At 36.6% G+C, this 26,719-nt stretch overlaps 6 protein-coding genes across 11 annotated transcripts; 3 read left to right on the forward strand and 3 right to left on the reverse strand.

Moving 5' to 3' along the window:
• Positions 1 to 492: 492 nt before the first annotated feature.
• On the forward strand, positions 493 to 5,035 carry Syngr (synaptogyrin). Its single transcript, XM_002049513.4, has 5 exons — positions 493 to 1,237; positions 2,323 to 2,554; positions 2,614 to 2,753; positions 2,809 to 2,980; positions 3,049 to 5,035. The coding sequence occupies exons 1-5, from the start codon at positions 1,109 to 1,111 to the stop codon at positions 3,093 to 3,095; spliced, it is 720 nt and encodes a 239-aa protein (XP_002049549.1). The 5' UTR covers positions 493 to 1,108; the 3' UTR covers positions 3,096 to 5,035.
• A 337-nt stretch (positions 5,036 to 5,372) lies between these two features.
• LOC6625097 (uncharacterized) lies at positions 5,373 to 5,968 on the reverse strand. Its single transcript, XM_002049512.4, has 2 exons — positions 5,758 to 5,968; positions 5,373 to 5,682 (listed from the first exon to the last, which is right to left on the reverse strand). The coding sequence occupies exons 1-2, from the start codon at positions 5,935 to 5,937 to the stop codon at positions 5,488 to 5,490; spliced, it is 375 nt and encodes a 124-aa protein (XP_002049548.1). The 5' UTR covers positions 5,938 to 5,968; the 3' UTR covers positions 5,373 to 5,487.
• Positions 5,969 to 6,320: 352 nt separating this feature from the next.
• Positions 6,321 to 14,235, reverse strand: CtsL2 (Cathepsin L2). Of its 2 annotated transcripts, XM_070210601.1 has the most exons (3): positions 14,127 to 14,235; positions 12,888 to 13,207; positions 6,321 to 7,186 (listed from the first exon to the last, which is right to left on the reverse strand). In XM_070210601.1, exons 2-3 carry the CDS (start codon positions 13,205 to 13,207, stop codon positions 6,457 to 6,459), a joined length of 1,050 nt encoding a protein of 349 aa, XP_070066702.1. In that variant the 5' UTR covers positions 14,127 to 14,235; the 3' UTR covers positions 6,321 to 6,456. The 2 variants fall into 2 exon arrangements, with proteins under 2 accessions (XP_070066702.1, XP_002049547.2); XM_002049511.4 differs by lacking the exon at positions 14,127 to 14,235 and having other exon boundaries at positions 12,888 to 13,294.
• On the forward strand, positions 7,500 to 14,122 carry LOC116651087 (uncharacterized). Of its 3 annotated transcripts, none has more exons than XM_070210598.1 (2): positions 7,500 to 9,042; positions 9,120 to 12,843. In XM_070210598.1, the coding sequence occupies exons 1-2, from the start codon at positions 7,790 to 7,792 to the stop codon at positions 9,223 to 9,225; spliced, it is 1,359 nt and encodes a 452-aa protein (XP_070066699.1). In that variant the 5' UTR covers positions 7,500 to 7,789; the 3' UTR covers positions 9,226 to 12,843. The 3 variants fall into 3 exon arrangements, with proteins under 3 accessions (XP_070066699.1, XP_070066700.1, XP_070066701.1); XM_070210599.1 differs by lacking the exon at positions 9,120 to 12,843 and adding an exon at positions 12,879 to 14,122 and having other exon boundaries at positions 7,501 to 9,064; XM_070210600.1 differs by having other exon boundaries at positions 7,502 to 9,064.
• A 2,405-nt stretch (positions 14,236 to 16,640) lies between the features above and the next one.
• On the forward strand, positions 16,641 to 18,526 carry LOC6625095 (uncharacterized). The gene is made up of 2 exons (XM_002049510.4): positions 16,641 to 16,764; positions 17,477 to 18,526. Exons 1-2 carry the CDS (start codon positions 16,675 to 16,677, stop codon positions 18,413 to 18,415), a joined length of 1,029 nt encoding a protein of 342 aa, XP_002049546.1. The 5' UTR covers positions 16,641 to 16,674; the 3' UTR covers positions 18,416 to 18,526.
• Positions 18,527 to 19,617: 1,091 nt separating this feature from the next.
• Positions 19,618 to 26,617, reverse strand: LOC6625094 (UPAR/Ly6 domain-containing protein crok). Of its 3 annotated transcripts, none has more exons than XM_002049509.4 (4): positions 26,486 to 26,617; positions 23,235 to 23,442; positions 22,823 to 22,990; positions 19,618 to 22,306 (listed from the first exon to the last, which is right to left on the reverse strand). In XM_002049509.4, exons 2-4 carry the CDS (start codon positions 23,290 to 23,292, stop codon positions 22,068 to 22,070), a joined length of 465 nt encoding a protein of 154 aa, XP_002049545.1. In that variant the 5' UTR covers positions 23,293 to 23,442; positions 26,486 to 26,617; the 3' UTR covers positions 19,618 to 22,067. The 3 variants fall into 3 exon arrangements, with proteins under 3 accessions (XP_002049545.1, XP_032292723.1, XP_032292724.1); XM_032436832.2 differs by lacking the exon at positions 26,486 to 26,617 and adding an exon at positions 25,965 to 26,069; XM_032436833.2 differs by lacking the exon at positions 26,486 to 26,617 and adding an exon at positions 23,573 to 23,693.
• Positions 26,618 to 26,719: the final 102 nt, after the last annotated feature.

The raw sequence follows: 26,719 nt of genomic DNA on the forward strand, positions 1-26,719 counted from the left end.
TTCGGCGCATACTTTTGGTAGTAAGGCGTTGTATTCGGATGCAACGGCACAGACTCCAAGCAATTGAACAGAAGGCTGCCTAACCAATTTCGTTGTTGATGCCTCTCGTAACCACATGGCAAGCACCACTTTCCGTTTATTTCCTTTTTTTGTTTGCATAACAAAGGGCAACGCATTAACGCTTCACTACTTTATATTTTTAATACACATATAATTTTTTTTAGTATATTTATTAGAAGAGAGAAAACTTATGGGCAACTCAGTTGGCGCCAAATCGCATACGAATGCGATACTATCGGTAGTGCTGTAAAAGGTTTACGCAATTGAGCAGGGTGGCAACTTTTGAATATTTTATTTAAACTATTTTGGACGTTTTCGAGAAATGTGATGTACATTAAGTCCAGCTTGGTAACGATAGTTAAATAGTTATCGATTGTACAAACGATTTTATCGTTTAGCAGCCTGACACACAAACATGCACACGCACACAATGACACACTGAGAGCGAGTACAGGACGTTACATACACTTTACTGTTAGTCCTGCGCGTTGGCCGTTGTGTGAGAAAAGTAAAAGTGAAAATCAGGCCCTTGAAATTTTGTGGAATATTTATTAATTATGCATGATTAATAACATATAAATTGTGCGCGTGTCTCTTGTTTGTTTTGAATAACGTTGGCGATTTCTGTAGTTCGACGCGCGCGAGTGTGTCACAGGATATCGCGAGCACAACCTAAACCTTTTGAGCTTTGCTATTTCTGGTGTGCTGTAATCTATAATTGTGATATACTACAGCATAGCACACACACATACAGAGCTTTTCAGTGTATACATGTACGGACAGCCGCACACACACTACCAAACCTAACGTACAAGACGCCCCCGCTTTGCCCTTGAGCTGGCATAGTAAGAAGCATTCGATTTTTCACAACAAGACGTGAGAAACGCAAAAACACACACACACACACACACACGACTGACTAAAGTTTGCGCAGCTCGCACGCGTTATAGAAAAAAAATATAAATATACACAAAGAAATATACAAAAAAAACAAAACAATTAGATTACTATATATATACATAGAGCAAGCAAGTGGTAGGCGTTAATAATGGATGTGCTTAATCAAATACTCAACATTAATGCTGGTGGCGCCTATGGCGGGGGCAAGGCGGGCGGCGCCTTCGATCCGTTGACGTTTGCCATGAAACCGCAAGTTGTCATACGCGCCCTATGCTGGGTAAGTTAAATAAAGGGACCACCCTACCTTAAACTGGGTGACTGATGGCCTCACACAAAGCACATTTTAACATTACGTTGTCGTTGACGCAGCAGCTTCTATTCAATTTCGGGTTAACGATGCTGAGCATTCCCAAACTGCATAGCAGTTTTTTTCCAATTAGAACAGGGAAGCCATTTTGTTTTTAAGATTCCTCTCGCACAGAGAAAACGGGATTGTTATTATTTGTATAACTATTATTTGCATTCCTAATAAGACTATTAGACATCCATAACGTAACAACATTTAATTTACATCATATTTACCTTAATTGCAATAACTCGAAAAGTTGCTATACTATTTATTAGTTTATTAAGTACAAATGATTCGTTGTGGGAATATCGTGGATAGTTTGTTGTTGGTGTTAATGACTGCATCGTGATTTGAGAGATGGGATGAGTCAGGAATTAGAGCATGGCTGACAACTGGGCCAAGTTGGAGACACAGCTGTGCAGGCGCCATTAAAAGTCTCACGTCTATGAAAATTTGAAATAAAGCCCATCAAATATAAGCCAATGCAATGGCCACTAAATAAAGCCATTTTAATGGCCAGCATGTGCGTCACAGCTAAAAGGCAAGTGAGAGAAATGCGTTTAGCAGTCATTTCGTTTAATGGCATTTTGAGCTGACGACATATACTTAACCATATATACTATATATATATACTATATATATGCGTATTATTTGCACAGCGACAACAACTGACAGCTTGCCAAGTTTGGTCAAGGACCAGCTTTGTTATGGCAGTTGGCATTGCCTATCCTCAGGCGCTTCTTTTGCTCACTAAACTTGGCCTTCGCTTCAAATTGGGTCACAAACCTAAATGCGCGCCAGTATTGGTGTCTGTTTATGTGTGTGTGTGTGTACTTGAACTTCTGGTTTGTTGCACCTGCTCCATAAAATCAATACATTTATTTGACTGGACGCTAAGCGGGTATGTGGTATGCGTGTCTGCCCCATCGGATCGGGTTACGCTTTAGGGTTTTATAAAGGTGGTTTTTCCATTGTTTCAGCAATATATAATTCGATTTTGAACATTTTCCCAGCTCTTTTCCATTGTGGTCTTCGGCTGCATATCCTCCGAGGGCTGGGTCGAAAAGGATGGCAAGGAGATGTGTCTCTATAATAACGATGGCATGGCCTGTAAATATGGCAATACCGTTGGCATTTTTGGCTTTCTCGCCTCCATGTACTTCATTGGCGGCGAGTTCATGTTCGAGCGCATGTCCTCGGTGAAGAGCAGAAAGCGTTACGTCATGGGCGACATGGGATTCTCGGGTATGTACGGATTCAACTTAATAGCTTCGGCTATCTTCTGCTAATGCTTGCAATTGCAGCTGCCTGGGCATTTATGTACTTCATCGCGTTCTTCTACTTGTGGTCCCAATGGAGCTCGGCACCCATGCCCCCGCTGGGCATTGGCGCCGGCAGCATGAAGACGGCCATTGTATTCTGTTTTTTTAGCATCTTCAGCTGGGTGAGTCGTAAGCCCAGTTGGCTATTTTTGTGAACTCAACCAAGTTTATTTGCAGGCTCTGTGCGCCTTTATGGCCTATAAACGTTTTCTGATCGGCGCCGGCGACGAGTTCACCTCGGCCTTTGAGACTGATCCGGCCAATGTGGTGCACCAGCAGGCATATAGCTACTCCATGGACAACGACAATGAGCAGTACAGTGCCTCGCCATTTGGTCAGCCACAGCAGGGTTAGTTCGCTCATCTGCCAGACAATATAGATTGTGTGTATATATATTCTTTTGCATCTCTTTTGCAGGCATGGAACAACAGTCGGGCATGGAGTATCAGCAACCCACCTACTAAGCGTATCACTTAGCAAGTTGTGCCACTCCTCCGTTGTCGACACACACATTTTTTTGGTAGTGCAAATGGCAAATACAATTTTTACACCAACTGCAATTATAGTGCACAAGTTGGCTTAACCTAATACACCGATGTCAAGCATATAAGAACAACAACAACAACAACAACAACAACAACAACTACAACCACAACTACAACAACAATGCCATGCATTTGCTTCAGCAAGGAATACAGTAAGCAGCAAGCCGATCTGCTCAGTTGAAAACCCTATCCTTATACAGTATAATATTAATGATAATAATTTATAAGCTAGCCCCCTAAGTTATGTGTGCAGTTTTTGTAGTGAAAATTTGTTGCAATATATACGAGTATGATATATACACATTATAAACTAAATACTATATATATGTATATATACATACATATATATACATATATAATTATGCTTTAAACGTTGTTAGTTGTTTAGTATATTGTATTAAATTTTCTTGTGCAAGGCCCTGGCCCTCTATGCTCAGCTCTGTTCAGTTTTGCCCTGACAGCAGGAAATGATGAAAAGAGAAAAACCAAAAAATACAAAAATGTTTTTTAGACAAATTTACACACGCCAACAGCAAAAATGATTATAGTAATCGATCCACACTAGTTAACTGGCAGACATCACAAAAACTGCTCAAAACATATCCATTTTACAACCAACCAAATGACACACAAGCATTTTACACCTAATAACTCCTACTTCTGCTTGCTCCTAAAACATATTTCTTTCTAATGCCCAACAGCTGCAGCACCTATGGCCAGGGTCGCTTGAATTTAGCGCATATATATATATATATATATGGAAACAATAAAACACAACGCCAAAATGTAAAAAATCTAAAATTGAATTACAGCTAATAATTGTTAAACTCAAAAATGCTCCCAAGATATGAGCAAATGGGTTGAAATTAATGAGTAATCATACAAAAGCGTTTGACTTGAGCAAATTATAATTTTGCATAAGATATTAGTTTGAAAAGTGAGTCCAAACCAGCCCAAGTCTCACTTCTTCAGCTAATATATTAAGAAACCAAGCTCTTGAACCGCAGTATTCAAACACGATTTATACAATATTTAGTATTAATATTAATTGCTATTAAAGTCAACAACAATTTGTCGAACTTCGCTTTCGAATCAGTTCCACAGAAATGTATGAAGCTTAGTCACAAATATGCCATACGAAATATCTGGGGAATAGCTCTGAGAGTAAAGTTCGATAACGATGTTGTTGATTAACTTCACATTCAAAAAATTCATTTATTTATAGCAAGGAATTGCAAAAAAGAATAATTGGCAAAAAAATAATTTTGACTTTTGGCAAGAGCCCATGGGAACTGTTGACCCACATAAGAATTGTATAGTATTATGAAAAAAAAAAACTATTCGTACTATACAATCGAAAATTAACCAATATCAATGAATGTAAACATATTTAAATAATTAAACATAAATGTTTGTTTAGTGCAACATCAAATAATGGTAAACTATGAGAGAATTTGTTAAAAAAAATATATATATATATATTATATATTTATGTATTGTATATGTAAATTGTCTAAGCCAGCTGTATGTATATGTACTATGTTGTATGTGCAAAAGGCTAAGCAAAAGTAATTAAATATTACATTTAAAATAAATGAAAAAACCGTTCATCAAAAAACCTCTAATTAAAGCCAAACCAAATAACACACAAATTTGCGGTAAATTTATAAACTATTCGTGTAGAGCTCCTGAATGAAATAAAAATATTTAAACATAATCGGTACAAATTGATGCTAAATTTTAAATGTACTTGTTTGAAAATCCATGAACAATAATTTAATAAAACCAATCCCAGCTAAAAATAAAAAAAAGAAATAATACAAACAGTCAATAAATTATGACACATATTTTTAAAAACCAATACAACGCCTGCAAATTATTAGTCACAAAAGCAAATGCGTCTGGAGCATGCGGCAATGTGAACTGAATTATTTATAAGCTAAGCTCGATATAAATATATATATATATATATATATATCGCGCGTATGAGCGATAAGTATTCCCCAGGTTTGCTTGACACTTACGTGGTTTTATTGGTTAAGAGCTATTATTGCTTTGGCACGATATCAATCTTCAAAATAATGTATTTGCTTTATTTTTATTTTATGCTAATTTTATCTAAAACTTTAACTCTGATATAATATATATATACATTATTTGTTCGTTCCTCACTGTCAAAACAAGACACAAAACTGATTACATTTTAATTTAAATACTTTATTCGAATTTCGGAAATATTTATAATTTTTTCACATATTTAAGAGATATTTTAAGACAATGTAAGTTTTCAAGCATTTTAAAAAACGGAAAGCTAATTCATATTGAGATAAGTTTTCTGCCATTCGTCTTGGGTTATATCGCTGAACTCGTTAACGCCCTTCTTGTAGCTCTCCTGACCCAGATCGTAGGCGGCGTTATGTTTCTCGATTTCGCTCAGATTATCGCAGAATATCTTGTGACGCTTCTCCTCATCGCCGCTGCTCTGATAGTTCTTTTGGTATTTTTGCTATTATGATATTGGATTGGATCTTACTAAATTCTTTGCACTATAAATGTTGCAATTAATGTATATTATTTGTACCTTATACTCAGACCATTCAATATCGCATTTGTTATCTGAGGAATCCTGAAGAGTCGGCGTCGTGGATTCATCCATTTCCACTTTCACGGTTGTTTCGGCTGTTGTGGGTGCGGCTCCTGCCCCAGCAGCCAGGCACATGCAAAGCCCGCAAATGCCGAAAAAAATCACAAGCGAATTCATCCTTCAATCTCAAAGTGTTCCCACTTACTAAGTGTGGTTCGCTTGTGAGACCCCTTTTTATAGACGCTGCGTAAAGAGCGAATGCAAATGTTATGCGATCTGACTTTCAATTAGTTCTTTTACATATTATTATAAGCTTCTAGTTTTGTCCCTGGGACATATGAAACGAATTAAAAACTCGTCAACTGATAAGCTACTATATATTTTTGCACACATATAAATCTGTGCGTCTGTTTGCACCCCAAAATTTCTTTGCTCCGATTTGAATGAAAATTTGCGTTCAACTGGGCTAATTTAAATGCACAATAGAATCTGATTGGAATTTTCGGATGTCTTCTTGCTAACAGTTTCGTGCATATCAGAACATATTAACACAAAAAATATCAAATAAAATAGTTTGTTTTTATTTTTACAAAAACATTTCTTATTCCTTCTACAAACTATGGTAACAAAATAAATTCGTATACATGGTATTAACAAATACTTAAAGATACTGACTAACCCACGGCTGGCACGTGCTCACAGTATGGGATAGCTGCACTCGCTGGCAATGCCACAGAAGCTGCCAGCATTGCGTGGGAGTCGCATGAAGCCAGCCTCGCCCCAGTTTTGTGAGTATGAGTTCTTGATGATCCAATAGTCACGTCCGTTTTCTGTGCCGTAGCCAACGACAACGACCGAATGATTGACTTCATCCTGATTGCACTCCTCGTCCTCGTAGATGCCGCCATCGTACTGTTCAAAGGATATGGCGCCGGCGTTCATTGAGCAGGCCAAGGGGCCCAGCGTGGCAATCACTTGCTTCATCTTCTGCTCATCCCCCGGATCGATGCGCGCATAGTCGCGTATCTTGACAATGCTCTCGCGCGGATACCTGCCGGCCGTTTCGTTCTGCCTGCATTCCATCTCCACCTGCTCGTAGGGATACTTGTTTGCCAGCGTTATGCCATGATCCCGTATATACTCAAAGCCATACTCCTGAAAGCCGCCATCACAGCCCATGTTGCCATAGTCATCGGCACAGTCCATCAAGTTTTGCTGCGACAGCGGCACCAGCACACCAGTGCGCCGAAACAGATGCCCCTCCAGAGCGCCAGTTGTCGCGAATGACCAGCACGAGCCGCAGCCAACACCCTGAAAGCCAGCCGGTGTAACGCCTCCCTTTTCACGCCAATCAAACGATTCCGGCAGATTGTCACTTAACGCGGTTGTGGCGGGCACAAAGTTGATGTGGCGTGCGGTCAGTTCTCTGAAAAAGGGAAATAGAACAGTAAGTAATAAATGTGGTTATCGATTCTATTATTTTTAATTAAGTAATTTTAGCCTCTGCTGGGTCATATTTCTAACCTTTTTACAATTATTATTTCTCACTTATTGTGGTGGATTTATCGAAATTGGTGAAAAATCTTCCCAACTACATTTCTACATATATGCTCTTTACAGATCTTACATAAAGATCTTATACTGTCAAAATTAATTGTATAAATTTGAGCATCATAGATTTTCACCCATCTTTCAGTCGTGTGTGTGCTTGGTTTGTCAGCGTAATTGCAACCTTTTAAAATTTCTTATTATTGTAATAGGATAAGAGCATCATTGGTAACCCTAGCCAGGGTATTATAGTGTCACTATCTATGTTAATTATAACAGTACGATAAGTAAATATCGATAAAGAAAAGCGGCTGCAGAGAAGAAGTGGAAGGCAGTCTCTCTACAGTACTAGCAGTAAGAAGACGTGTTGTTAAAAATAAAAAGGCAACCCGAACATAAGTTAAATCAACGAAGAAAATCATACTATTACAATATCAGAAGTGGGATTGACTCAGAAAAAAAAAAAAAAAAACACAACAAAATGGAAAATATAAATATAAATGACGTGTCAATAGCGACATTGAAAAGTTGGTTGGCATTACTAAATTTGCCAACAGAGGGTACCAAAACTGAGCTGATGGCGAGATTAAATAAGGTACCAGTGGATATCCGAGACGATGCTGCAAAGGAACTTGAAGTTCAACGTAACAAGGAACAGACAATTGAGGCTCAAAATGAGTTGCAAAACATAATGCAACAACAGCGTGACGAAATAGCAAATGGCGCCGAGATGCTGAAATTGATGCGTCTCGAAATTGAAGCGTCTCGAAAATTCCTAGAAGAATTTCAAGTAACGGTGAACCGCAACTCGCACATCGGCGGGAGCGACGGGGGAGAGCAAGAAAGTGAAGTCGGCGATTTATTGCAGCTAGAGGATGGTCACACTGAAGAAAGACCACGGTCGACGGATGGCAACGCTGGTGCAGCTGATTACACTGGAACGGATGGCAACGCTGGTGCAGCTGATCACGCTGGTGCAGCGGGCAACGCTGGGGCAGCTGGAAGGATCGACGAAAGTGGCAACGCTGTCGGAGGCAACTTAAATAATTGCATCCAAACTGGAGCGATGATGTTAGCCAAGGAAATTTTATTAGAATTTACTGGAGAAAGTGAGGTGCGTAAATGGGTAATGCAATTCTTCAATGTGGCCAAGATCTACAGACTAAATGATATGCAACAGCACTTGCTTTGTATAAGCAAATTGAAAGGCGGTGCTTTGAAGTGGTTGCATGCAGACCCTATGCGCATCATTGCTCCGATTGACGAGATGCTAAATCAATTGGTTTTGGCCTTCGGGGGAGGATTTTCGAAGTCGGAACTACGACAGAAGTTCGAGGATCGGGTTTGGAAACCAGATGAGGTGTTCGCCACATATTTTAGCGAAAAAAGCATATTGGCACAGGACATCAACATTGATGTAGAGGAGTTAATGGAGGGTATTATTCGAGGCATACCTTGCGAAAACTTGCGCACTCAAGCTAGTATGCATTGCTTTACCAATCCGGCTCAAATTTTACGTGCGTTTGCAGCTATAAAGTTGCCAATTAAACGGGTACGAAACCATGTAGTGAAACAAACTGCACAGGAAGCACAGGCGGACAAACAACAACGTTGCTACAATTGCAATGTTAAGGGCCATTGGGCCAAAGATTGTTTAAAGCCCAAACGGGAGGCAGGATCTTGCTATGCGTGCGGCTCAAAGGATCATTTAATAGCAGGATGTCCAAATAAAAAGTATGATATGGAAAACAAATATGTAAGATACTTAAGAATTCATTTTAGTAACTCATTTAACAAATCAATAATTGCAGAATGCCTTATAGACTCTGGCAGCCCTATTTCATTTTTAAAGGAAAAGTTTGTGCCATTAAAAGTAAAGCGTATGCCAGATGCAAATTCGTATGTAGGTTTAAATGAAAGTAAATTGAAAAATTTTGGAAAAATTTTATGTTTTATGAAGAAAAAGTTAATAAATGTTTATTTTAATGTTATAATTGTGGCAAATGAGTCTATGAGGTATGACGCTGTGCTTGGTAGAGATTTTATGGATTCTTTTGGTTTAAATATTGATTTAAGAACATTAAAAATTGTGAACGGGCATAAAGTTGATCACCAGAATAATGGTAAAAATGATATCATAGCTACAAGCTACAAAGAAAAACAAAAAAAAGTGGACGATGAAGATATCAAACACGAGCAAAATGAAACTATATTGTTAAATGATAAAATCGTTAATAAGGAAATAGTCAGTAATGAAATTGGTAGTGATGAGATAGTTAGAAATAAAATAATTAGTGGTGAAATAGTTAGAAATGAAGTGATTGGGATCGAAACTGTTAGTGATGAGATAGTTAGTTATGGAGAGCTTAAGCTCGAACCTGATAGTGAAGAAGTTGTTAGTGATGAAATTATCTATAATCAAACCGGGATTGAAAAAGTGATTATAGAAGATATAGGAAACAGTGCAGTTAAAATTAATAATCATGTTAATGAAGCGCCAGTGAATAGCGAAATCATGGGAGTGTTAGAAGAGAATTTTGAGAAGGATATCTTAACAATAAGTTGGGAAGATTCTAACAAAAGAGAAAATATATATATTTTAAGTGAAGATATTGATTACAGCACAAAGTGTGAATTTGAAAATTTATTTGAAAATACTTATGTAAAAGCGAAAAGGCCAAATCAGCCAAAATTAAGACATGAGTTAAGCATAAGATTAGAAAACGACAAAGTATTTAATTGTACACCTAGGCGGTTATCTTATATGGAAAAAGAAAAGTTGCAAGAATTATTAGACGACTATTTAAAAGATGGAATCATTAGGCCAAGTTGTTCAGAGTATGCATCACCTATAGTACTAGTGAAGAAAAAAACTGGAGACATGAGGTTATGTATTGATTTTAGAAGACTGAACAAAATTATATGTAGAGACAACTACCCGCTACCATTGATCGACGATTTATTAGACAGACTATGCGGAAAAACAGTATTTTCAAAGTTGGATCTAAAAAACGGGTATTTTCATGTTTTTGTTAATGAGCAATCTATTAAATACACTTCATTTGTTACCCCTTTAGGACAATATGAATTTCTTAGGATGCCCATGGGTTTAAAAACTGCGCCACATGTATTTCAAAGATTTGTTAATAACATATTTTGTGATATGATAAAAGATAATAAGGTAATTGTTTACATGGATGATATTATGATAGCAAGTACAAACATAAAGGAACACATGGAGACCTTAAAGGAAGTGTTTATAAGACTGGTGCAAAACAAATTAGAGTTGAAATTAGATAAGTGTGAATTTTTTAAAAGCAGCGTTAAATATTTAGGATTTGTGGTGGATAGTAAAGGCGTTAGGGCTGATGAAAAAGGGTTAGAAGCGGTTAAATCCTTTCCAATACCAAACAAAATTCAGGGAGTACAAAGTTTCCTAGGGTTATGCTCCTACTTCAGGAGGTTCATTTTAAACTTTTCTATATTAGCTAAACCCTTATATGATTTATTGAAAAAAGATAAGAAATTCAAGTTTGGAGAAGAGGAGTTTAAGTGTTTTAATATGTTAAAAGATAAATTGTTAGAGGCGCCAGTACTATCAATATATAATTACAAAGAAGAAATAGAACTACATTGTGATGCCAGCGCAGTGGGATTTGGGGCTGTTTTATTTCAAAAAAAAGAAGATAGGAAATTACACCCGATTTTTTATTTTTCTAAAAGAACAACCGAAGTAGAGTCTAAATATCATAGTTTTGAGTTAGAAACGCTAGCCATCATTTACGCATTACGCAGATTTCGTATATATCTGCAGGGAAAACGATTTAAAATAATGACAGATTGCAACTCTTTAACTTTAACGCTTAACAAAATAGATTTAAATCCGAGAATTGCTAGATGGGCGTTAGAACTACAAAATTACGATTTTGAGTTAGTGCATAGATCGGGCAAGCAAATGCAACATGTGGATGCGTTAAGCAGATGTTATGAGGACATTTTAGTTATTGAATCCAATAGTTTTGAGGACAATTTAGTTATTTGCCAAAGCAAAGATGACAAACTGGTAGATATTAGAAAGATGTTAGAAAAAGAAGAGCACAAGCTATTCGAAATGAGAAATGGGGTCATTTACAGAAAAACAAATGATGGCAGATTAGTTTTTTATGTACCAAAGGATATGGAAGAACATGTACTTTACAAATATCATGATGAGTTGGGACATGCTGGGAGAGATAAGATGATCGATGCCATTGGAAAGAGTTACTGGTTCCCATATATTAAGGAAAAAGCAATAAAGCATATAGGGAATTGTTTAAAATGCATTGCCTTCGCCCCCAAGACGAGTAAGAGTGAAGGACTATTACATAGCATACCGAAAGGAAACAAACCGTGGGAGATGATCCATATAGACCATTATGGACCAATTAATGCAGGAAGGGCTAATAAATATATATTGGCGGTGGTTGACGGATTTTCAAAATTTGTTAGACTATATACAGCAAAGACAACAAGTACGAAAGAAGCGATTAAGGCATTAAAAGATTATTTCAGAGCGTATAGTAGACCTAAGTTCATTGTATCGGACAGAGGGAGTTGTTTTACTGCAAAAGAGTTTGATGAATTTTTAAAAAATGAGGGAGTAACGCATATTAAAATAGCAACGGGTTGTCCGCAAGCAAATGGTCAGGTGGAAAGGTTGAATAGAGACTTGGGTCCGATGATGGCAAAAATGGCGGAGCCAGAAAATGGTTTACATTGGGATGTTATTATAGAAAATGTTGAATATGCAATAAACAACACACAACACAAAAGCATAAAGAAATTTCCAAGCGAAATGTTATTCGGATTACAACAGAAAGGAAAAGTTGTTGATGAATTAAAAGAAAAATTAGAAGAGTTTACACAGGTGAACACGTGTGATAAAAGAAATTTAGAAAATATAAGAAAGAGTGGAGAAATATATCAAAAAGAAGCTCAAATCAGAAATGAAGAGCGGATTAATAAAAAGAAGAAAGTATCAGTAGAATATAAAATAGGTGACTATGTCATGGTAAAAAATTTTGATAGCACACCAGGAGTTTCAAAAAAGTTAATACCAAGATATAAAGGGCCTTATAGTATAGAAAAGATTTTAAAAAATGATAGATACTTGTTAAAGGATGTAGAAGGCTTTCAATTATCTCGCAACCCGTACGTTGGTATCTGGAATAGCCAAAACTTTAAGCATTGGATGCGAAAATAGGCAATAAGCATTAGTTATAAAGATAGATACACATATAAAAGACAGAGATCGGGAGCTCTCTTTGTCAGGATGGCCGAGTTGTAATAGGATAAGAGCATCATTGGTAACCCTAGCCAGGGTATTATAGTGTCACTATCTATGTTAATTATAACAGTACGATAAGTAAATATCGATAAAGAAAAGCGGCTGCAGAGAAGAAGTGGAAGGCAGTCTCTCTACAGTACTAGCAGTAAGAAGACGTGTTGTTAAAAATAAAAAGGCAACCCGAACATAAGTTAAATCAACGAAGAAAATCATACTATTACATTATATATTTATATATTCACAGAGTACTTACTCGCCCTGAGTTGAGATCTTGGAACCGAGCAGCGTGGCAACCTCCTTGCGTGTCATATCGGCGAGTGTGTTAATGTTGAGGCGATAGCTGCTCACACGGCTGTTGGATAGATCCACCAAAGACTTCTTCGCCGCGAAGATGCTCTCACGGAACTCACGCTCCCTTTCGTCCGGATACACTTTGCCCGTCTGCCGCAGAAAGTCATCAAAGTCGCGCACATTGCAGAGCCTTGGGAATGACTGCAGCTTCTGCAATGACACAGCATTTAACCAGGCCAACAGCAGCAGCAGCTGCAACATCTCTGATTTGCACATCCACATCTGAACAGCGAAATGTCGTGTCGAGTGGAAGATGATGTAAGAGTGAAAATGGTTAAATAACACAGTCACAGCAGGTGTACCAATCATCACAGTCTCATATATGTCTTGGATTGCCCTAGCGATGCGGTACTTTGCATAAAGTCATCAAGTTTACAACCCTCGAAATTTCCATAGAAAATATATATTCTGAATGCAGAGTTGATTGTTTTCCAGGCATAATATTTCTTCAGTTTTTATGACAGGCAATCAAAGAGATAAACATTTTAACACTTGCTATCTGATTGTATTTGATAATTTGTTACTAAAAGATAAGTTTTTTTTTGAATGTATTTTGGTGCTATGCCGATATATATGCCTCCCAATGCTCATACTTTATACGAATACTTGGCATTCCTTATTGATTTATTGTAAAGGAATTTTCTTAGAGGGTAATAGACAGTTCGGCTTGACCATGAGTGTATTTCTCTTATGGCCGTTCGGGCTATTTGATTTTATCATCGTGTCTCTTTTGATTAAATTAGTTTTTAATGATTGCCATTAAATTTAAACTGCGACAACCAATTGATGTATTTCGATTTATATATTTGAAAATTATAATATGCATATCATTTGCATATGAGCCCGCATGTGATACGTTTATTTATGCATTCGCTTCTTTCTTTTTGTGAAATTTGTGCCCTTGGCAAGTAAATCATTTCTTGTACGAATTTCACTTCAATAATAATATTCCCAATAATCGGACCTATGCACATTTGCGGCTTAATCGGATTTTGATGCGGGTGAAAGGCGCTTAGTCAGAGCTGGGAACGGGGGGTCTTTCGGAAATGCCGACACGCTTGTTATTTTCATAACTATTATTAACGCAGATTGCACACACACACACACTTGGTCAATAAATAAATAGATGCACATTAATCACCTTTTGTAACTTTTTTTGTAAGTTTTTTTTTATATATTTCTGGCTTTCGACTTGGACCTCTTCTCGTTTGGAGATCTTGTTAAGATGCCGTTGTCTCGGAGACTGCGAACGTTTTAAGTCGCGCTGGCGACAGACGCTTTGGTTTTATAGGCTCTGGCCCAAAGACAAATAAAAAACCTGCTCCAAACATTGAAAATGTGCTCATCTTCAAATTTCTTACCACTTTTCCGATTCGCCTTAAATTCAAATTTATTGCCATTAGATCACAGTTTTTCACAGAGTATTGACTGTTAAATGTTTTGCGCAAGGTAAATTAATTTAAATAATACTATACCTACTGCTAGTCTAGAGCTATATCTAGCTATTTTAAAATAGTAAAAAATAATATTTGAAATAGCCCTAGCATACACAGGTAGTGCATCTTGAAGTCATTATAAACCATTTTGTTAACGTTTAACATTGACATTCTTTGCTTTAATACTTTATTTTAAATAAATTATCACAATTTAGAACAGCTCGTCGCCGAGTGCCGACGTCTCAATACCCTCACATATACGGCTGAAGCTTATGAAACCGAAAACAGCAACACATATATTTATTTATTTAATTAATTATTTATTTAATTAAAATATTTGGCATAATGAAGCTTGTAATCGATGTTTTATAATAAGAGCTGGGTTAAAAATAAGATAATGAAATAGGAGACTCATTCTGTCTGTAAAACAATGTTTTTTGATTGATTGGCAGACTGATGGGCTGTCAAGCTTCAACTTTTCAAACTGATCAATAATATATGCACTCATGGCTTCGGAAAGCGCTGAAACAATACGTTTCATATTCGGTTTGAAAGTTTTAATACCTATAGTTAGGGCATTGCCACATCAATTTGTTAATTGGCTCATTTCTTGTTAATAGCCTGAATACATGCTAACTTATGCAACCAGTTTTGATGATTTACGAACTAATGCAAACTGCAATTCAATGTAACGATGTAAAACTGATGAAGGTATGCATAATCAAGGTATTCAAGGTATTATCTGTGCTCAACTCAGGAAATGGGAAAGTTTGAGAGAAAATCAAATTTATGGGACGAACATTTTTTGCTTATTTGTGTTTGTTAAATATTATACCAAATATCCATTGTGTTTTTATTATGAGTAACTATGGATACCAAAGTTTCCTACAATTTTGCGAAGAACAAGGGGAGGTATTAACAAGGCAAATGTTTTTGAACTCTGTGAACCATAGGATTATTATAAGAGAGAGAGGGAGAGAGTGTAAGTCCCGAGTTATGTTAAAAGAAAACAGAATTTCGATATCGACTTCTGTCAATTTTAAGGGAACTGCAGCAACCCATCGATAATTTCTAGCTCTTATAGGCTATGAGATTGATAACTTTTGCTGCTAGACAAGAATATAATAATATATCATTTTTGTATGTATGCCCAATAAGCCGGAGAAGTCGGTTTCAGGCTGTTACATACTTTAGCAAGAAGTCAATCAACCTTCTTTCCCACATTTAATGTTTCAGCTTATAAACAATGAATAGCAAAAATAGTTTCCGTGTTCTTAAAAGTCTGTGGATGAGTAATCGCATAGACATAGCAGCTTAATTGACAATGTGGACAAACGAAATCTTCAAAGTGTTTAACATATATAACAATATTTAGCATTAATAAATGTACAATGAAAATTCACTGATCCGAATCAAATCAAACTCGCTGGTAAAAATTTTAAATTAAATGTTGTTCAATTTCAGTGATATTTTATAATTTAGACATATTATTTTTATATATAAATTGGAAGGGAAGTACATGAAAAATTGAATATTTGTAGATGAATCACAATTTGTGTATCGAACTCATTTCTGGGAGAAACCAAAATGCACCCGAAAACGGATGCGCCCTAAGAATACAATGCTCAAATTCCGGTAATGGGATTTTCTAGGGGAACATTCGCCAAAACAAAAAATGTATAATAATTAATTTCATTTTCATATCAGACTTTGAATCACAAACATTTGTAAGGCACGTTAATGTGCTTAGTTCGTGTAGATGCATTGCTTATCTGGCGGTTTAATTGTCAAGTCTTACAACATTTATGAGCTTGATAATGTGCCAACAATTGCCGGAATATGCCAATGCAGAGTTTTGAAGAATTGAGCACAACGTTAGATTGAACTAGGCCAGTAGAAATTACAAATTAACAGAGATATGAGAACCCCGACAGCGCAGTGGGGCGTGTAAACAGGCCACGCCCAGTTAACTAGCCAAATCGACAGACCCCAACCATATAGACAACAACAGTACAAGATATATATACACCATAATTAGGCAAGTGCGAATTAAGCATTTGTGAGCCGCCAAGAATAACAGTCATGAATCTAATGCCGCATATGTAGAAATCTATTTGCACATTTCTTGCGGAATGGTGGGTCGTTTATCTATTATTTGCTTGTCTAATCATAAAGAAAGTGCATGGATGGGTGCGACTATATAAGGGTACGTCTAATGTTCAATTCCTAACTAGTCTCTGATATATTTCGACGATGTTTAAGCTGTTTCTGTTCTGTGTTTTGTGCTCTGGCGCATATGCCTTCAATCATGGACAGGCCTTAATTGATTTTAATGCATATGTGGTGAGTCTGAAAGTTAAGGTGAAAATGGATATGGAAGTTCCTTAAAGAATTTGACATCCCGGTGAAACTTATAGTTTTATAAAGTTTATTTCTCTATATGAAAACTACGGAAAATAATAGTGCAGTGAAGACTGGCTTACGCCAAAATCCAATATGATTTAAAGATACTGGGTCATTTAGAAAACCAAGAAGGTTTGTTTTTATACCCTGAAGCCAGTTAAAATGGGAATAAGGGGTAAAATGTATTCGTGCAAGCTAATGTGACCGACATCTCTATGAACGCTTCGATATCAGATCGCATTAGAGCCAAAAACTTCTTTCCGATAATCGATTTCTTGTCCTGTTTGCAAGCAATCGATCAAAATCGATATCGAAATCTAGTTTATTCACCAATTCTCTTTGGGTTTAATGGCTTTATTAACCTAGTTTGACATTTGCCTTCAAGAAAAGTATATACAGATGAAGTATTTTTCATTTGTTTAACAACATTTGTACTTCCCTTAAGTTCTTTATATATCATTTATTCTCTTATCCATGTACACATAGTTGAAAATAAGAAATTTAAATACAAATTGCTTGGAGCTAAAGTTTTCCCAAAACATAAGGAATTGTGCTTGGTAGATGTGTTATCTCTGCTCTTCCGACAAGGAGACCCCCTAGAACTAATAATTCAGAATAACCTAACAATAAACCTTAAATATATTTATTTTAGGAAAAATTTAATAAGTCCTATAGCTCCGCTGCGGAGAGAAACAATGCCAACTATTATTTCAACTACCACAGCAACCAAATAGCTTCGCATAATGCGCTGGCGGATCGTAACGCCAGCAGCTACCGCGTGAAGGTGAATCAATTCTCTGATATACGATTGAAAACATTTGCGGCACGTTTGCCGCAGGCTGTCTATCCCACGACTTTTGGCAATTCAACGCCCGTGCCACCAAACGAGATAGCCCCGCTCCAGTATGACATGCTAGCCGAACTTGGAATCAAGGTGACGGCACGGGATCAGGGCACCGTATGCAGCAGCAGCTGGGCCTATGCAGCGGCAACGTCCATTCAAATACTCAATGCCATACAGACTTTAGAAGCGGTGCCGTTGAACAACTCCGCCCAGGCACTGATCGATTGCGCTGGCATGGGCACTGGCTGCAGCACACAGGTGCCACAAACGGCTTTTGACTATCTGACCCAGACAGACGCTGTTTTGCTGAACGAGGAGGAATATGCAGCTAACAATTCGCTGAATCATCAGGGCATGTGCGTGCCCAAGTTGGCAACGAGCAGCATCAAACTGGACTCCTATGGCACCATAGAAGATGGCGACGATGATTTGCTTAAGCGCTACGTTGCCAGCGAAATCCCAGTTATTGTCGAATATAATCCCGCGACCTTTGGCTTTATGCACTACAGCAGCGGTGTCTATGTGCCGCCAGTGCGGGCCACAGCCAGCAGCTCTCAGTTCCTGGTGGTAGTCGGCTATGGCCACGACACGAACAGCAATCTGGACTATTGGCTCTGCCTGAACTCCTTTGGCACCGAGTGGGGCGAGCAGGGCTTTATCAAAATTGTGCGCAGCTCCACCCAGCCCATTGCCAAGCGAGCTGTTTTCCCCAACAGCTTGGGCGCAAGCACGTCAACAACGCCATAAATTATATACTGCGAGCATATTGACATATATCATATAGCTAACATATGTTTTTTCAATTTCCATATCTACAGATATCAAATAAATTATACATATATATCGTTGTTACATTTATGTCTGCGTTCGTTTAAAATTTGGGTTTCTCTTACATTTTGATCAATCTTGTAGACAAGAGAGTTAGGATATCTTCCGTAGGCCGAAGATAAAATACCCTTGCAGATGAAGCTCATGAATAGAGAACTTGATGAAAATATTTTGAAAAGTATAAAAAACTATATTAAAATTAAGAACTAAAAGCCTTATCAGGCTGAGCAACATGCTTCCAATAATAACCAGCGCGAGGATTGCCCCACAGTTGAGTAAAGAGGGAAGATTAAGTAGAAGAAACCTGCTGAAATACGTTGGTAATCGAAGATTGGGGACCCAGCTTAAGAGCAAAAAGCAGAAATGTTTTTAAATGCGAACTGCTAGAAACAGAAAGACGACTCTATGCAAAGTTACAAGACGATGGCTTTAAAAATGAGAGACTAGCTGGCATAGAAACAGAGCGAGGGACGGACGGAATATACCTACTTTATATTATACAATAAAATTATTATTATATTATTATAATATTATTAAATAATAATTAATAATTAAATATGCTGCGTTGCCTGTTTCAGAGACTCGGGAGAGAGTTCAGTCACGCCACTAATTAAGATTAAGTGCTTTCTTTACCTAGTTAACTAGTTTACTACTAGTTTAGTAAACTTACTACAAGTTTACTACTAGTTTACTACTTAGTTATATCAAATTTGTATAAAGTCTGGGCTTTGCAAGGTCTGCAAGGTGACAAAGTATTTAAATTGAATGCAAATGTGCTAATTAAGATGTCGTAAGATGCCTCCCTCTCGCTCTCTCTCTCACTCTCTCTCTGTCGCTCTCTCTCTCGCAAAAATATCTCAAGATTCGACTCGTGTTCGATTGAACGACGTTTCCGTAACACCCTCTTGAGGTAAAAATCCCCTTAAATCAATTAATTACGCATATATCTTGTTGAGCGTGCTGCATAAATCGATAAAAGAGCAACATGTTTTTGTTGTTGTTTTGTGAAAGTTTATAACTTTTTGTTTTTTTTGTATTTTTTTTTTTTTGTTTTTGTTTTTGATCGTTTTATTCAATTTTGTATTTAGTTTATTTATTGATTTTTCATCTACAAGCGGAGCTTTACAGACTTAAACGCTAAAAATTAACAAGTTCACATAATTTTTTGTAAATTGTTGTTTGCTTCTTTTTTTTTTCTTTCATTCAATTTTTGTCTGTTTTTTGTGTTGTTTGTTTTGTTTTACTTCATTGTTGCATATATATATATATTTCTTGGGTTTGCTTAGAAACTCATAAACCAAATGTAAATTATTATTATTCATTTGACGACTCAGCCAGCGCAGACGAAACACATATAAGTTTATTATTGTTATTAATTTTATTATTATTATTATTATTTTTATTAGGTATGCAACTGTGTTTGTGTGTGTGTGTGTGTGTGTTTCTGTGTTATTTATCGAAACGTTTTTGGGTTTAGGACTAATATGCGTGTATTTATTTTAGGGTTTTCCTTTTTTCAGTAGATGCTGAAGATGAATCAAACTTGGTTTTTACTTTTATCTTTTTTTTATTTTCTTTTTGTGTTTTATTTATTAAGTTTTAGCATTCTGAGCTGCTTGTTTGTATTGTGGTTAGCATTGTGTTATAAACATTTATATTGTGGATTTCTATTCGGTTTTTACTTTAGAATATCGTCACTCGTAAAGCAAAATACAATGATATGATTCACGCTGCCATTTATTATTATTATTATAATTTTATTTTTATTTATTATTATTTTGCGTGTGCTGTGTGAAGTATGTGTATGGCATGGGCTTACTCTCACTTTCTATTGTATAAAATAAAAAAAGGGTTTTATACTTTTGTGACTTTCTTTGCCTTTAAATTTCTTTAAAAAGTGTATGCCCTTTCAACTGAATTTGCTGCAATTAAATATATATTAATAATTTCTTAAATATGCACAAAATGTGTTTCTCATTTATATTTATTTATTACGAAACAACGGCTAGTGTTATGTTGTTGTTGTTGTTGTTGTTGTTTTAATGCACATTTTTATATATATTATTTGTTTTGTTGCATGTAAATTAAAATTAGTTAAATTTATCTACATATGCTCACAATGTTGTTTTTAGCTGTCCATATAATTCTTAATAATATTTAACTAAATAAATATCATTAAATATATATTATAATATGTATGTGTGTATGTATGTCGGTGAGGCCTAAGCCAAATCAGGTATTGAAATGTATTTGGTTTTGTGTTGTGTGTTGGCTAGTGTATGTTGTTTTGTGTTGACTGTACTTTGCCTATTAGCCGTGTCTTTATATATATATTTTATTTATTTTTTTTTAAATTTGTGCCTATCAATTTGTCAAATAAAGCACTTGAAAATTGTTTATTAAGAATTTATACTTGTTGAAAAAATAGAAAATAATAAATTAACTACACGACAAAATTTGCATTTGATATTTTTCTTTACTTTGTTTTTTGTTTTTAGGAAGATTTTTATTATATATTTGATTTATTTATTTGTCTATTTTTATATAATTTCTTTCTCATTTTTTTTTTGTATGAAGCTTAAAATGGACAAAATATGACATTTGCATAGTTTTTTATTTATTCTTGAATGTTCTTGTTGGTTTTTGTAAATAGTTTGTTTTGCTATATTATCTGCATTTAGTTGAAATTGAAATTTTTATTCTATTTCTTTTACTCTGCAATGACTCATAATTTGTTTGTCAAATGATTTGGTGTCCTAGTTACTTTCCATACTAAACTCTATAAATGTACTCATTGAATTGTTATTATTATTTAATTTATTGTTTGTTTTTTGTTTTTTTTTTTCGATATCATATGAAGAGTTTGTTTTTAAAATTTACCTTTTAGGGTACTTTGCTGCATGTAAATAGTTGAAATGAACTTTGAACTTTCTAATACTTAGCTTTTCGTGCTAAGGAAATGATGATTTGAAGAGATTTCGAAGTTTTCAAAATACCGAACAGACATTTGCAATACACTTGAGAAACTACAATTTATTTAGTTAAGCTTTTTGTGTTTTTGTTTTTTTTTTTGGTTTTAAAGTTGGGCATGCATTTATTTTCTGTGTTTTAGGCGGAGACATTTACTGGCAGTTTTTTGTTTATTTCTCTTTTTTGTTTGGATACAAGTACATTTTTGTTAATATAAATTAATATCAAATTAAAATCAGCTTAGTGAATAAAACAATTCAATCGATTCGACCGCCCAAATAGAGTTGATGCATTTTATTTTGTTTCATTTTACATTTACATTAAAGGTACTCTTGCATTTTGTATGAGCCCAACAAATTAAGTACAGAGTTTAGTTTATATATGTTTTTTTTCTTATAGTTTTTTTTTTTTATTAATTTTTTACGCTTACGAACACATGTATAATTAAATTAAATGATGCAACTTAATTAACTGGCCATCGAGCTGGCTTGCCATATTAAAAACTCCATTTTTTTTTTCATTAAAAACTCAATTTGAAATTAGACCAAACGCCTATTCAAACATAAATTGTTATTGATAAATTTGGAAAATAAATGGATATTTATGTGCTCTGCACTCTTATGCTGTGTCTTGTCAAGTAGAGCGCGAATCCGGCGGCCAATCCGAACAGCAGCGGCATCTGCGATATGCCAACGGCATTGGCTCCATTGCACAGCTCCTGGGTGCAGGCGCAGTAGGTGGCGGAGACATCGTGGGTGCCCAAACGCCTTATGCACTCCTTATCGGTGCGTTCGTCGGGTATATAACCACAGCCGCGCACAACGCGCACTTTTCCGTAAACTGAAATTCAATTTAATTAGCGTCTCGTTTTATATGGAATTTGTGCTAAATACGAATAGTTATATCTATTTCAGGTTCTAATAGGAAAACAGCACAATCCTAAGGTTTTCCGTGGAAAATCCTAAGATTTTGGGCTTTTATCATTTGTGGATTTTAGCTATTTATGTATTAAAAAAAAAGTTTTTAGAAAAAAAAGAGCGTGTATCTAATATATTTAAGAATCTTTAAAAAAGTTGCTAAATTTCTAAACCAATAATTTGAAATTTATTTTATAATTAATTAATTTCTATTTTTTTGTTTTTCACAATAATTTCAAATGATGAAATTATCATTTACGTTTTTTTAATATGTTAAATATATTTTCCACAATATTTTCAAACTTATTTTTAATAGTGGAAATTTAGTTTTTTAACGCAACAATTACAAGTTTTAGGTATACTTATTTTTTTTCCATTACATAAAATATATAACTGTATATTTTTTATAAAAAAATACTTAATAATTTTTGAAACTTACTTTTCTGAACAGTCTTGCGGCACAGCATGGGCTTGTATTTGTCCTTGAGATGCTCCAGAGGCTCCTGTTTGCTGCAGTTCACCTCGCCGATGGAGTAGGGCTCAAAGGGATCGCCGCAACGTGGATCGTACTCGCTGTTGCAGTCGTAGCACATAAGGGCAGTGGTAACTGTAAATGGCAAGAAGTGGAAGAACAAGAACAAGAATAAGAAGAAGAAGAAGGAGAGAAGAGAAGAGACCTCAATACAAATCCATACATAATCATATCAAATTGCATTATATGTGTGCAAAGCCACTCGCAAAAGTTGTCTAACAATGCAAGCAAGACGGGGGAAGTGGGAGGGCTTTATGTGTGTGCGTGTGTGTGAGGGGCTTTGGCTTTATTTTTGCATTGCATAAACCTGAGCGCTTACCTTGTATGCAACACAGCACGCCTAACAACAGCAACGTTTTTTCCATAAAAGGCGACATTTCTGCAACTGTTGTTTTTGCTGTTGTTGTTGTTGTTGTTGTTTTGTGTACTTTGCACTTGTGTCGCAAATTTGTTTTGTATTCAGCTCTCAACGAAATGCACTCAATGTTTCTTCTTCTGCTTTTAGCTGAGTTAAATTATCATGTTAGCTAAAATATGTTAAAAGAAAAGGAGATAACTTTAACATGTTTGTAAAAACATTTTTTCATTAGGTATTTATTGTTTGATACAATTTATATTAATATTTCATTTTAATTGGTATTTTTCTTTGCTTTATACTTGTTTAATTTTTGTTGAAAACATTTGTTTCTTTAGATTTTACATAATCTGCTTTTAACACTTTTTATTTTGCTATATTTAATAATATAATAACTTTGCTCAACACTTTAAAGTGAATAAACTTAAGACTCAACCTTTCGGCTCAACGAAAATCAGTTGACAAAAATAAATAGAACTGTGTGTGGAAAGGAAAAACAGCAAACGCAAAAGTGGGCCGCATTTTTTTCAAAAATAGGCAAAACTGTTACAGTAAGCTGCGGGCGGGGGCGGCGAGGGCAGAATAGAGTTGCACTGCAGGGCATTTGGTGAGCGCAGCGGCGCAATGCAGCGCAGCGCAAGAGAGAGAGAGAGCGAGCGCGTGCGATGCTGCTCCAATTGAGAGTAAGAGTGAGCTGAGGCGCTGCAGCTGTGATGACGTGCACACGACCCAATTAGTGGAACACAAGTTTGTGGAATCTAAAACTGAGTGCAAATCAAGCAATTCTCACTCAATGCTCAGTTCGACTCGGCGACAAGCAGCAGTCAAGCGGCCATTTAATTGGATTGCAATGATTGCTGCTCTTCTCGCTGTTGCTGTTGTTGTTGTTGTTGTTGTTGCTGCTGCTTTTATGTTTCCTATGTGTCATCCACCCAGCATAGGCAGCCAGCCACTGGCTTGCAATTGATTTTCCCCGTGTGCAATAAACCCAACCCATATATAACGGTGCTTTGAGACCAGGTGTGCTAGGGGGCTGGTGGGGGGAAGGGGTTTAATTGGCATAGACACTCCATGCTGTTGGGTCGCTTAGTTTACCCAAAAGATATATTTTATGCTATAACAATTTTATGGTTTCTTGAATGGAAAATATTTAAAAAATATATATACAAATTGAGGCGCAGTGATAAAAATTGTGACTTATATCTTTTTATTTATAAGAAGTTCTTTTAGATGATGAACAGGCGAACAAAAAAAAAGAACACAACTAAATGCAGATGCACGTGCAATAAATGTCAAAAGGCCACTCAGCCGTAAACACATGATTGCCCTCTAAATGATCAGAGCACAGCTTGAAGTGTGCGGCTTCCAGCTGCGGCTGCCAGCGCCAGCGGACCACAGATGGTAGAAGGAGTCTGCCCGTGTGAGCCCCAACAGTGGCACAAGTCGTATACGTAATCAGGAAAGTGCAATGCACTGAAGGAAGCCATAGGAGGCACCATTCTGGCACACACACACACACAGGCAGATATCATCGGAGCATGACTAAATGGCAAATATTACGCATACGCCTCGTTTGCGGCTCAGTTAAAATTTGGGTCTCTGGCACAGAAGGCAACGCCGCTGGCCCGAGGCAATCAATAGGATAGCCAAAGGGGCCGTTGTCATGCCAGGCAGCCAATCCGCACAGCCTTGTTGTTGTCTGCCTAATGGCTCGCTGACATGCTTCGAATGTCGAGCAGTCAATCACAGAATTGACTCGTCCTGTTGCCAGCCAAGCGACAGTGTGTCTTCTTTCCATTATCTAACACAAATATTGTTATATATTTATGTTGCAACAGTATGTGCAACACTCTGCGTGGGCGAACGGGAAAATTCAATAACTGACCTACTTCTGTTCCCAGTTATCCTGTATATGTGCTGGCATGGCATGTGTCTCCGTTTCTCAGACTTTTGGCATTTCCTGCAAGGAAATGTTTTGGTTGCTTTTCCCCACTCGGAAAGGTGATGGGAGGGCGGGGGTGGGCAGTTATCGCTTATGTAATAGTAACAGTCATACAATTAGCAAAAGGGCCAAAGAGAATACATTTTCCTCTTTTTTTTTCTCTGTTCTTTTTCATTCTGGCTATTGATTTAACCATTAAAAAGAAAGTGCAGCATGAGTAAAGGTAAAAAAAATAGGTGCAAGTTAATAGACGCAATAGTTTTTGTTCTGCTTTGCGGCAGGTGTGAAAGGTAGGGCAGGTGGGGCAGTTAAACTAGTTGTATAATGCAAAACGTTAGAAAAGTTAAACAAAAAGTTAAACAAAGTGAATGCAAATACTTGATATTGAATATTATTATTTTTGGTTAAGATTTGGTTTAGGCTTTTGTATATATTATAGATATTTGTTTATATCTTAGACACGTTTTCATTGTTTTCAGTTAATTTGATTTTATTTATATAATTGTTTGGCTCTTTGATTATGCTTATTTGGGTCATTTTTTTGTGGTTTTGATGTGCACTGAAAATTCGAAAGTGTTTTGTAATCACTTTTTGCACTTTTGTTCTTTCGCGTCACTTTTCGTCTCGCAGGACTTTTGGCACAATATTATATAATGCCAGCACATGACTGGAATTTATATTCAAATTGGCTGCGCTTTAAGTTAAATTTATATATATATATGTGTGTGCGTGTGTGTGTGCTTTTTATTTACGTAAGAGGCGAGCACATTGAGAAAATATTTGATGACTGTGGCAAGTTGGCGCCGTTGCAAGAGCCGTTGAGCAGGAATGGCCTATTGTAGCTGATGCCAAATGGAAATGGAAGCGCACGAAAGTGAAAAGCAGCCGAAAAGGGCTCAGTGGGTGGCTGGTGGTGGGTGGGCGGTCTGGTCGGTCGGTCGGTCGGTCGATTTGAGCGCAAATTTGTGGACAAGGCAAGGACGTAGCAACATGCCAAAGCGCTTAGCAAGAGAGCCAGAGCACAAGAGTCGCGCAAGGCGGCAGAGAGTGTGAGCGTGAGCGTGAGAATGCGCGCCCTAAAAGGACACGGGAGAAGTGCAAAAGGCAAGCAAAAAAAAAAAAAAACAAGAATAGTTAAATCGATAACAAACGCGCCACACAAACCCCAAACGGGATTATCTAACATGGCTCAATTGCCAATTATTGTCAATTGTATATTACGCTCAAAGCTTTAGTCAGACACGGCAATTATTTAATCACACTTTGCAACTACCTTTGCTCGAACACACACTTTGAACTCGTTATCAAATTGTGGTATTCTTTTCGATACGGAGACGCTAAATCACTGCGATTACGCGACGCAAAACGTTGCAACCCCAAAAACGTCAAATTGCTTTCTGAGCGGCTCTGCAAAATTTTGCAGCTGTCAGCCGTCGGCGGCGGCGGCGGAAGCAGCAGCCGCAGCAGCGAGCGTGCGCAGTATTCAAATGCTAATGGGTTCAATGTA

This window comes from Drosophila virilis, chromosome 5 (assembly GCF_030788295.1).
Source record: "Drosophila virilis strain 15010-1051.87 chromosome 5, Dvir_AGI_RSII-ME, whole genome shotgun sequence".
NCBI lineage: Eukaryota > Metazoa > Arthropoda > Insecta > Diptera > Drosophilidae > Drosophila > Drosophila virilis.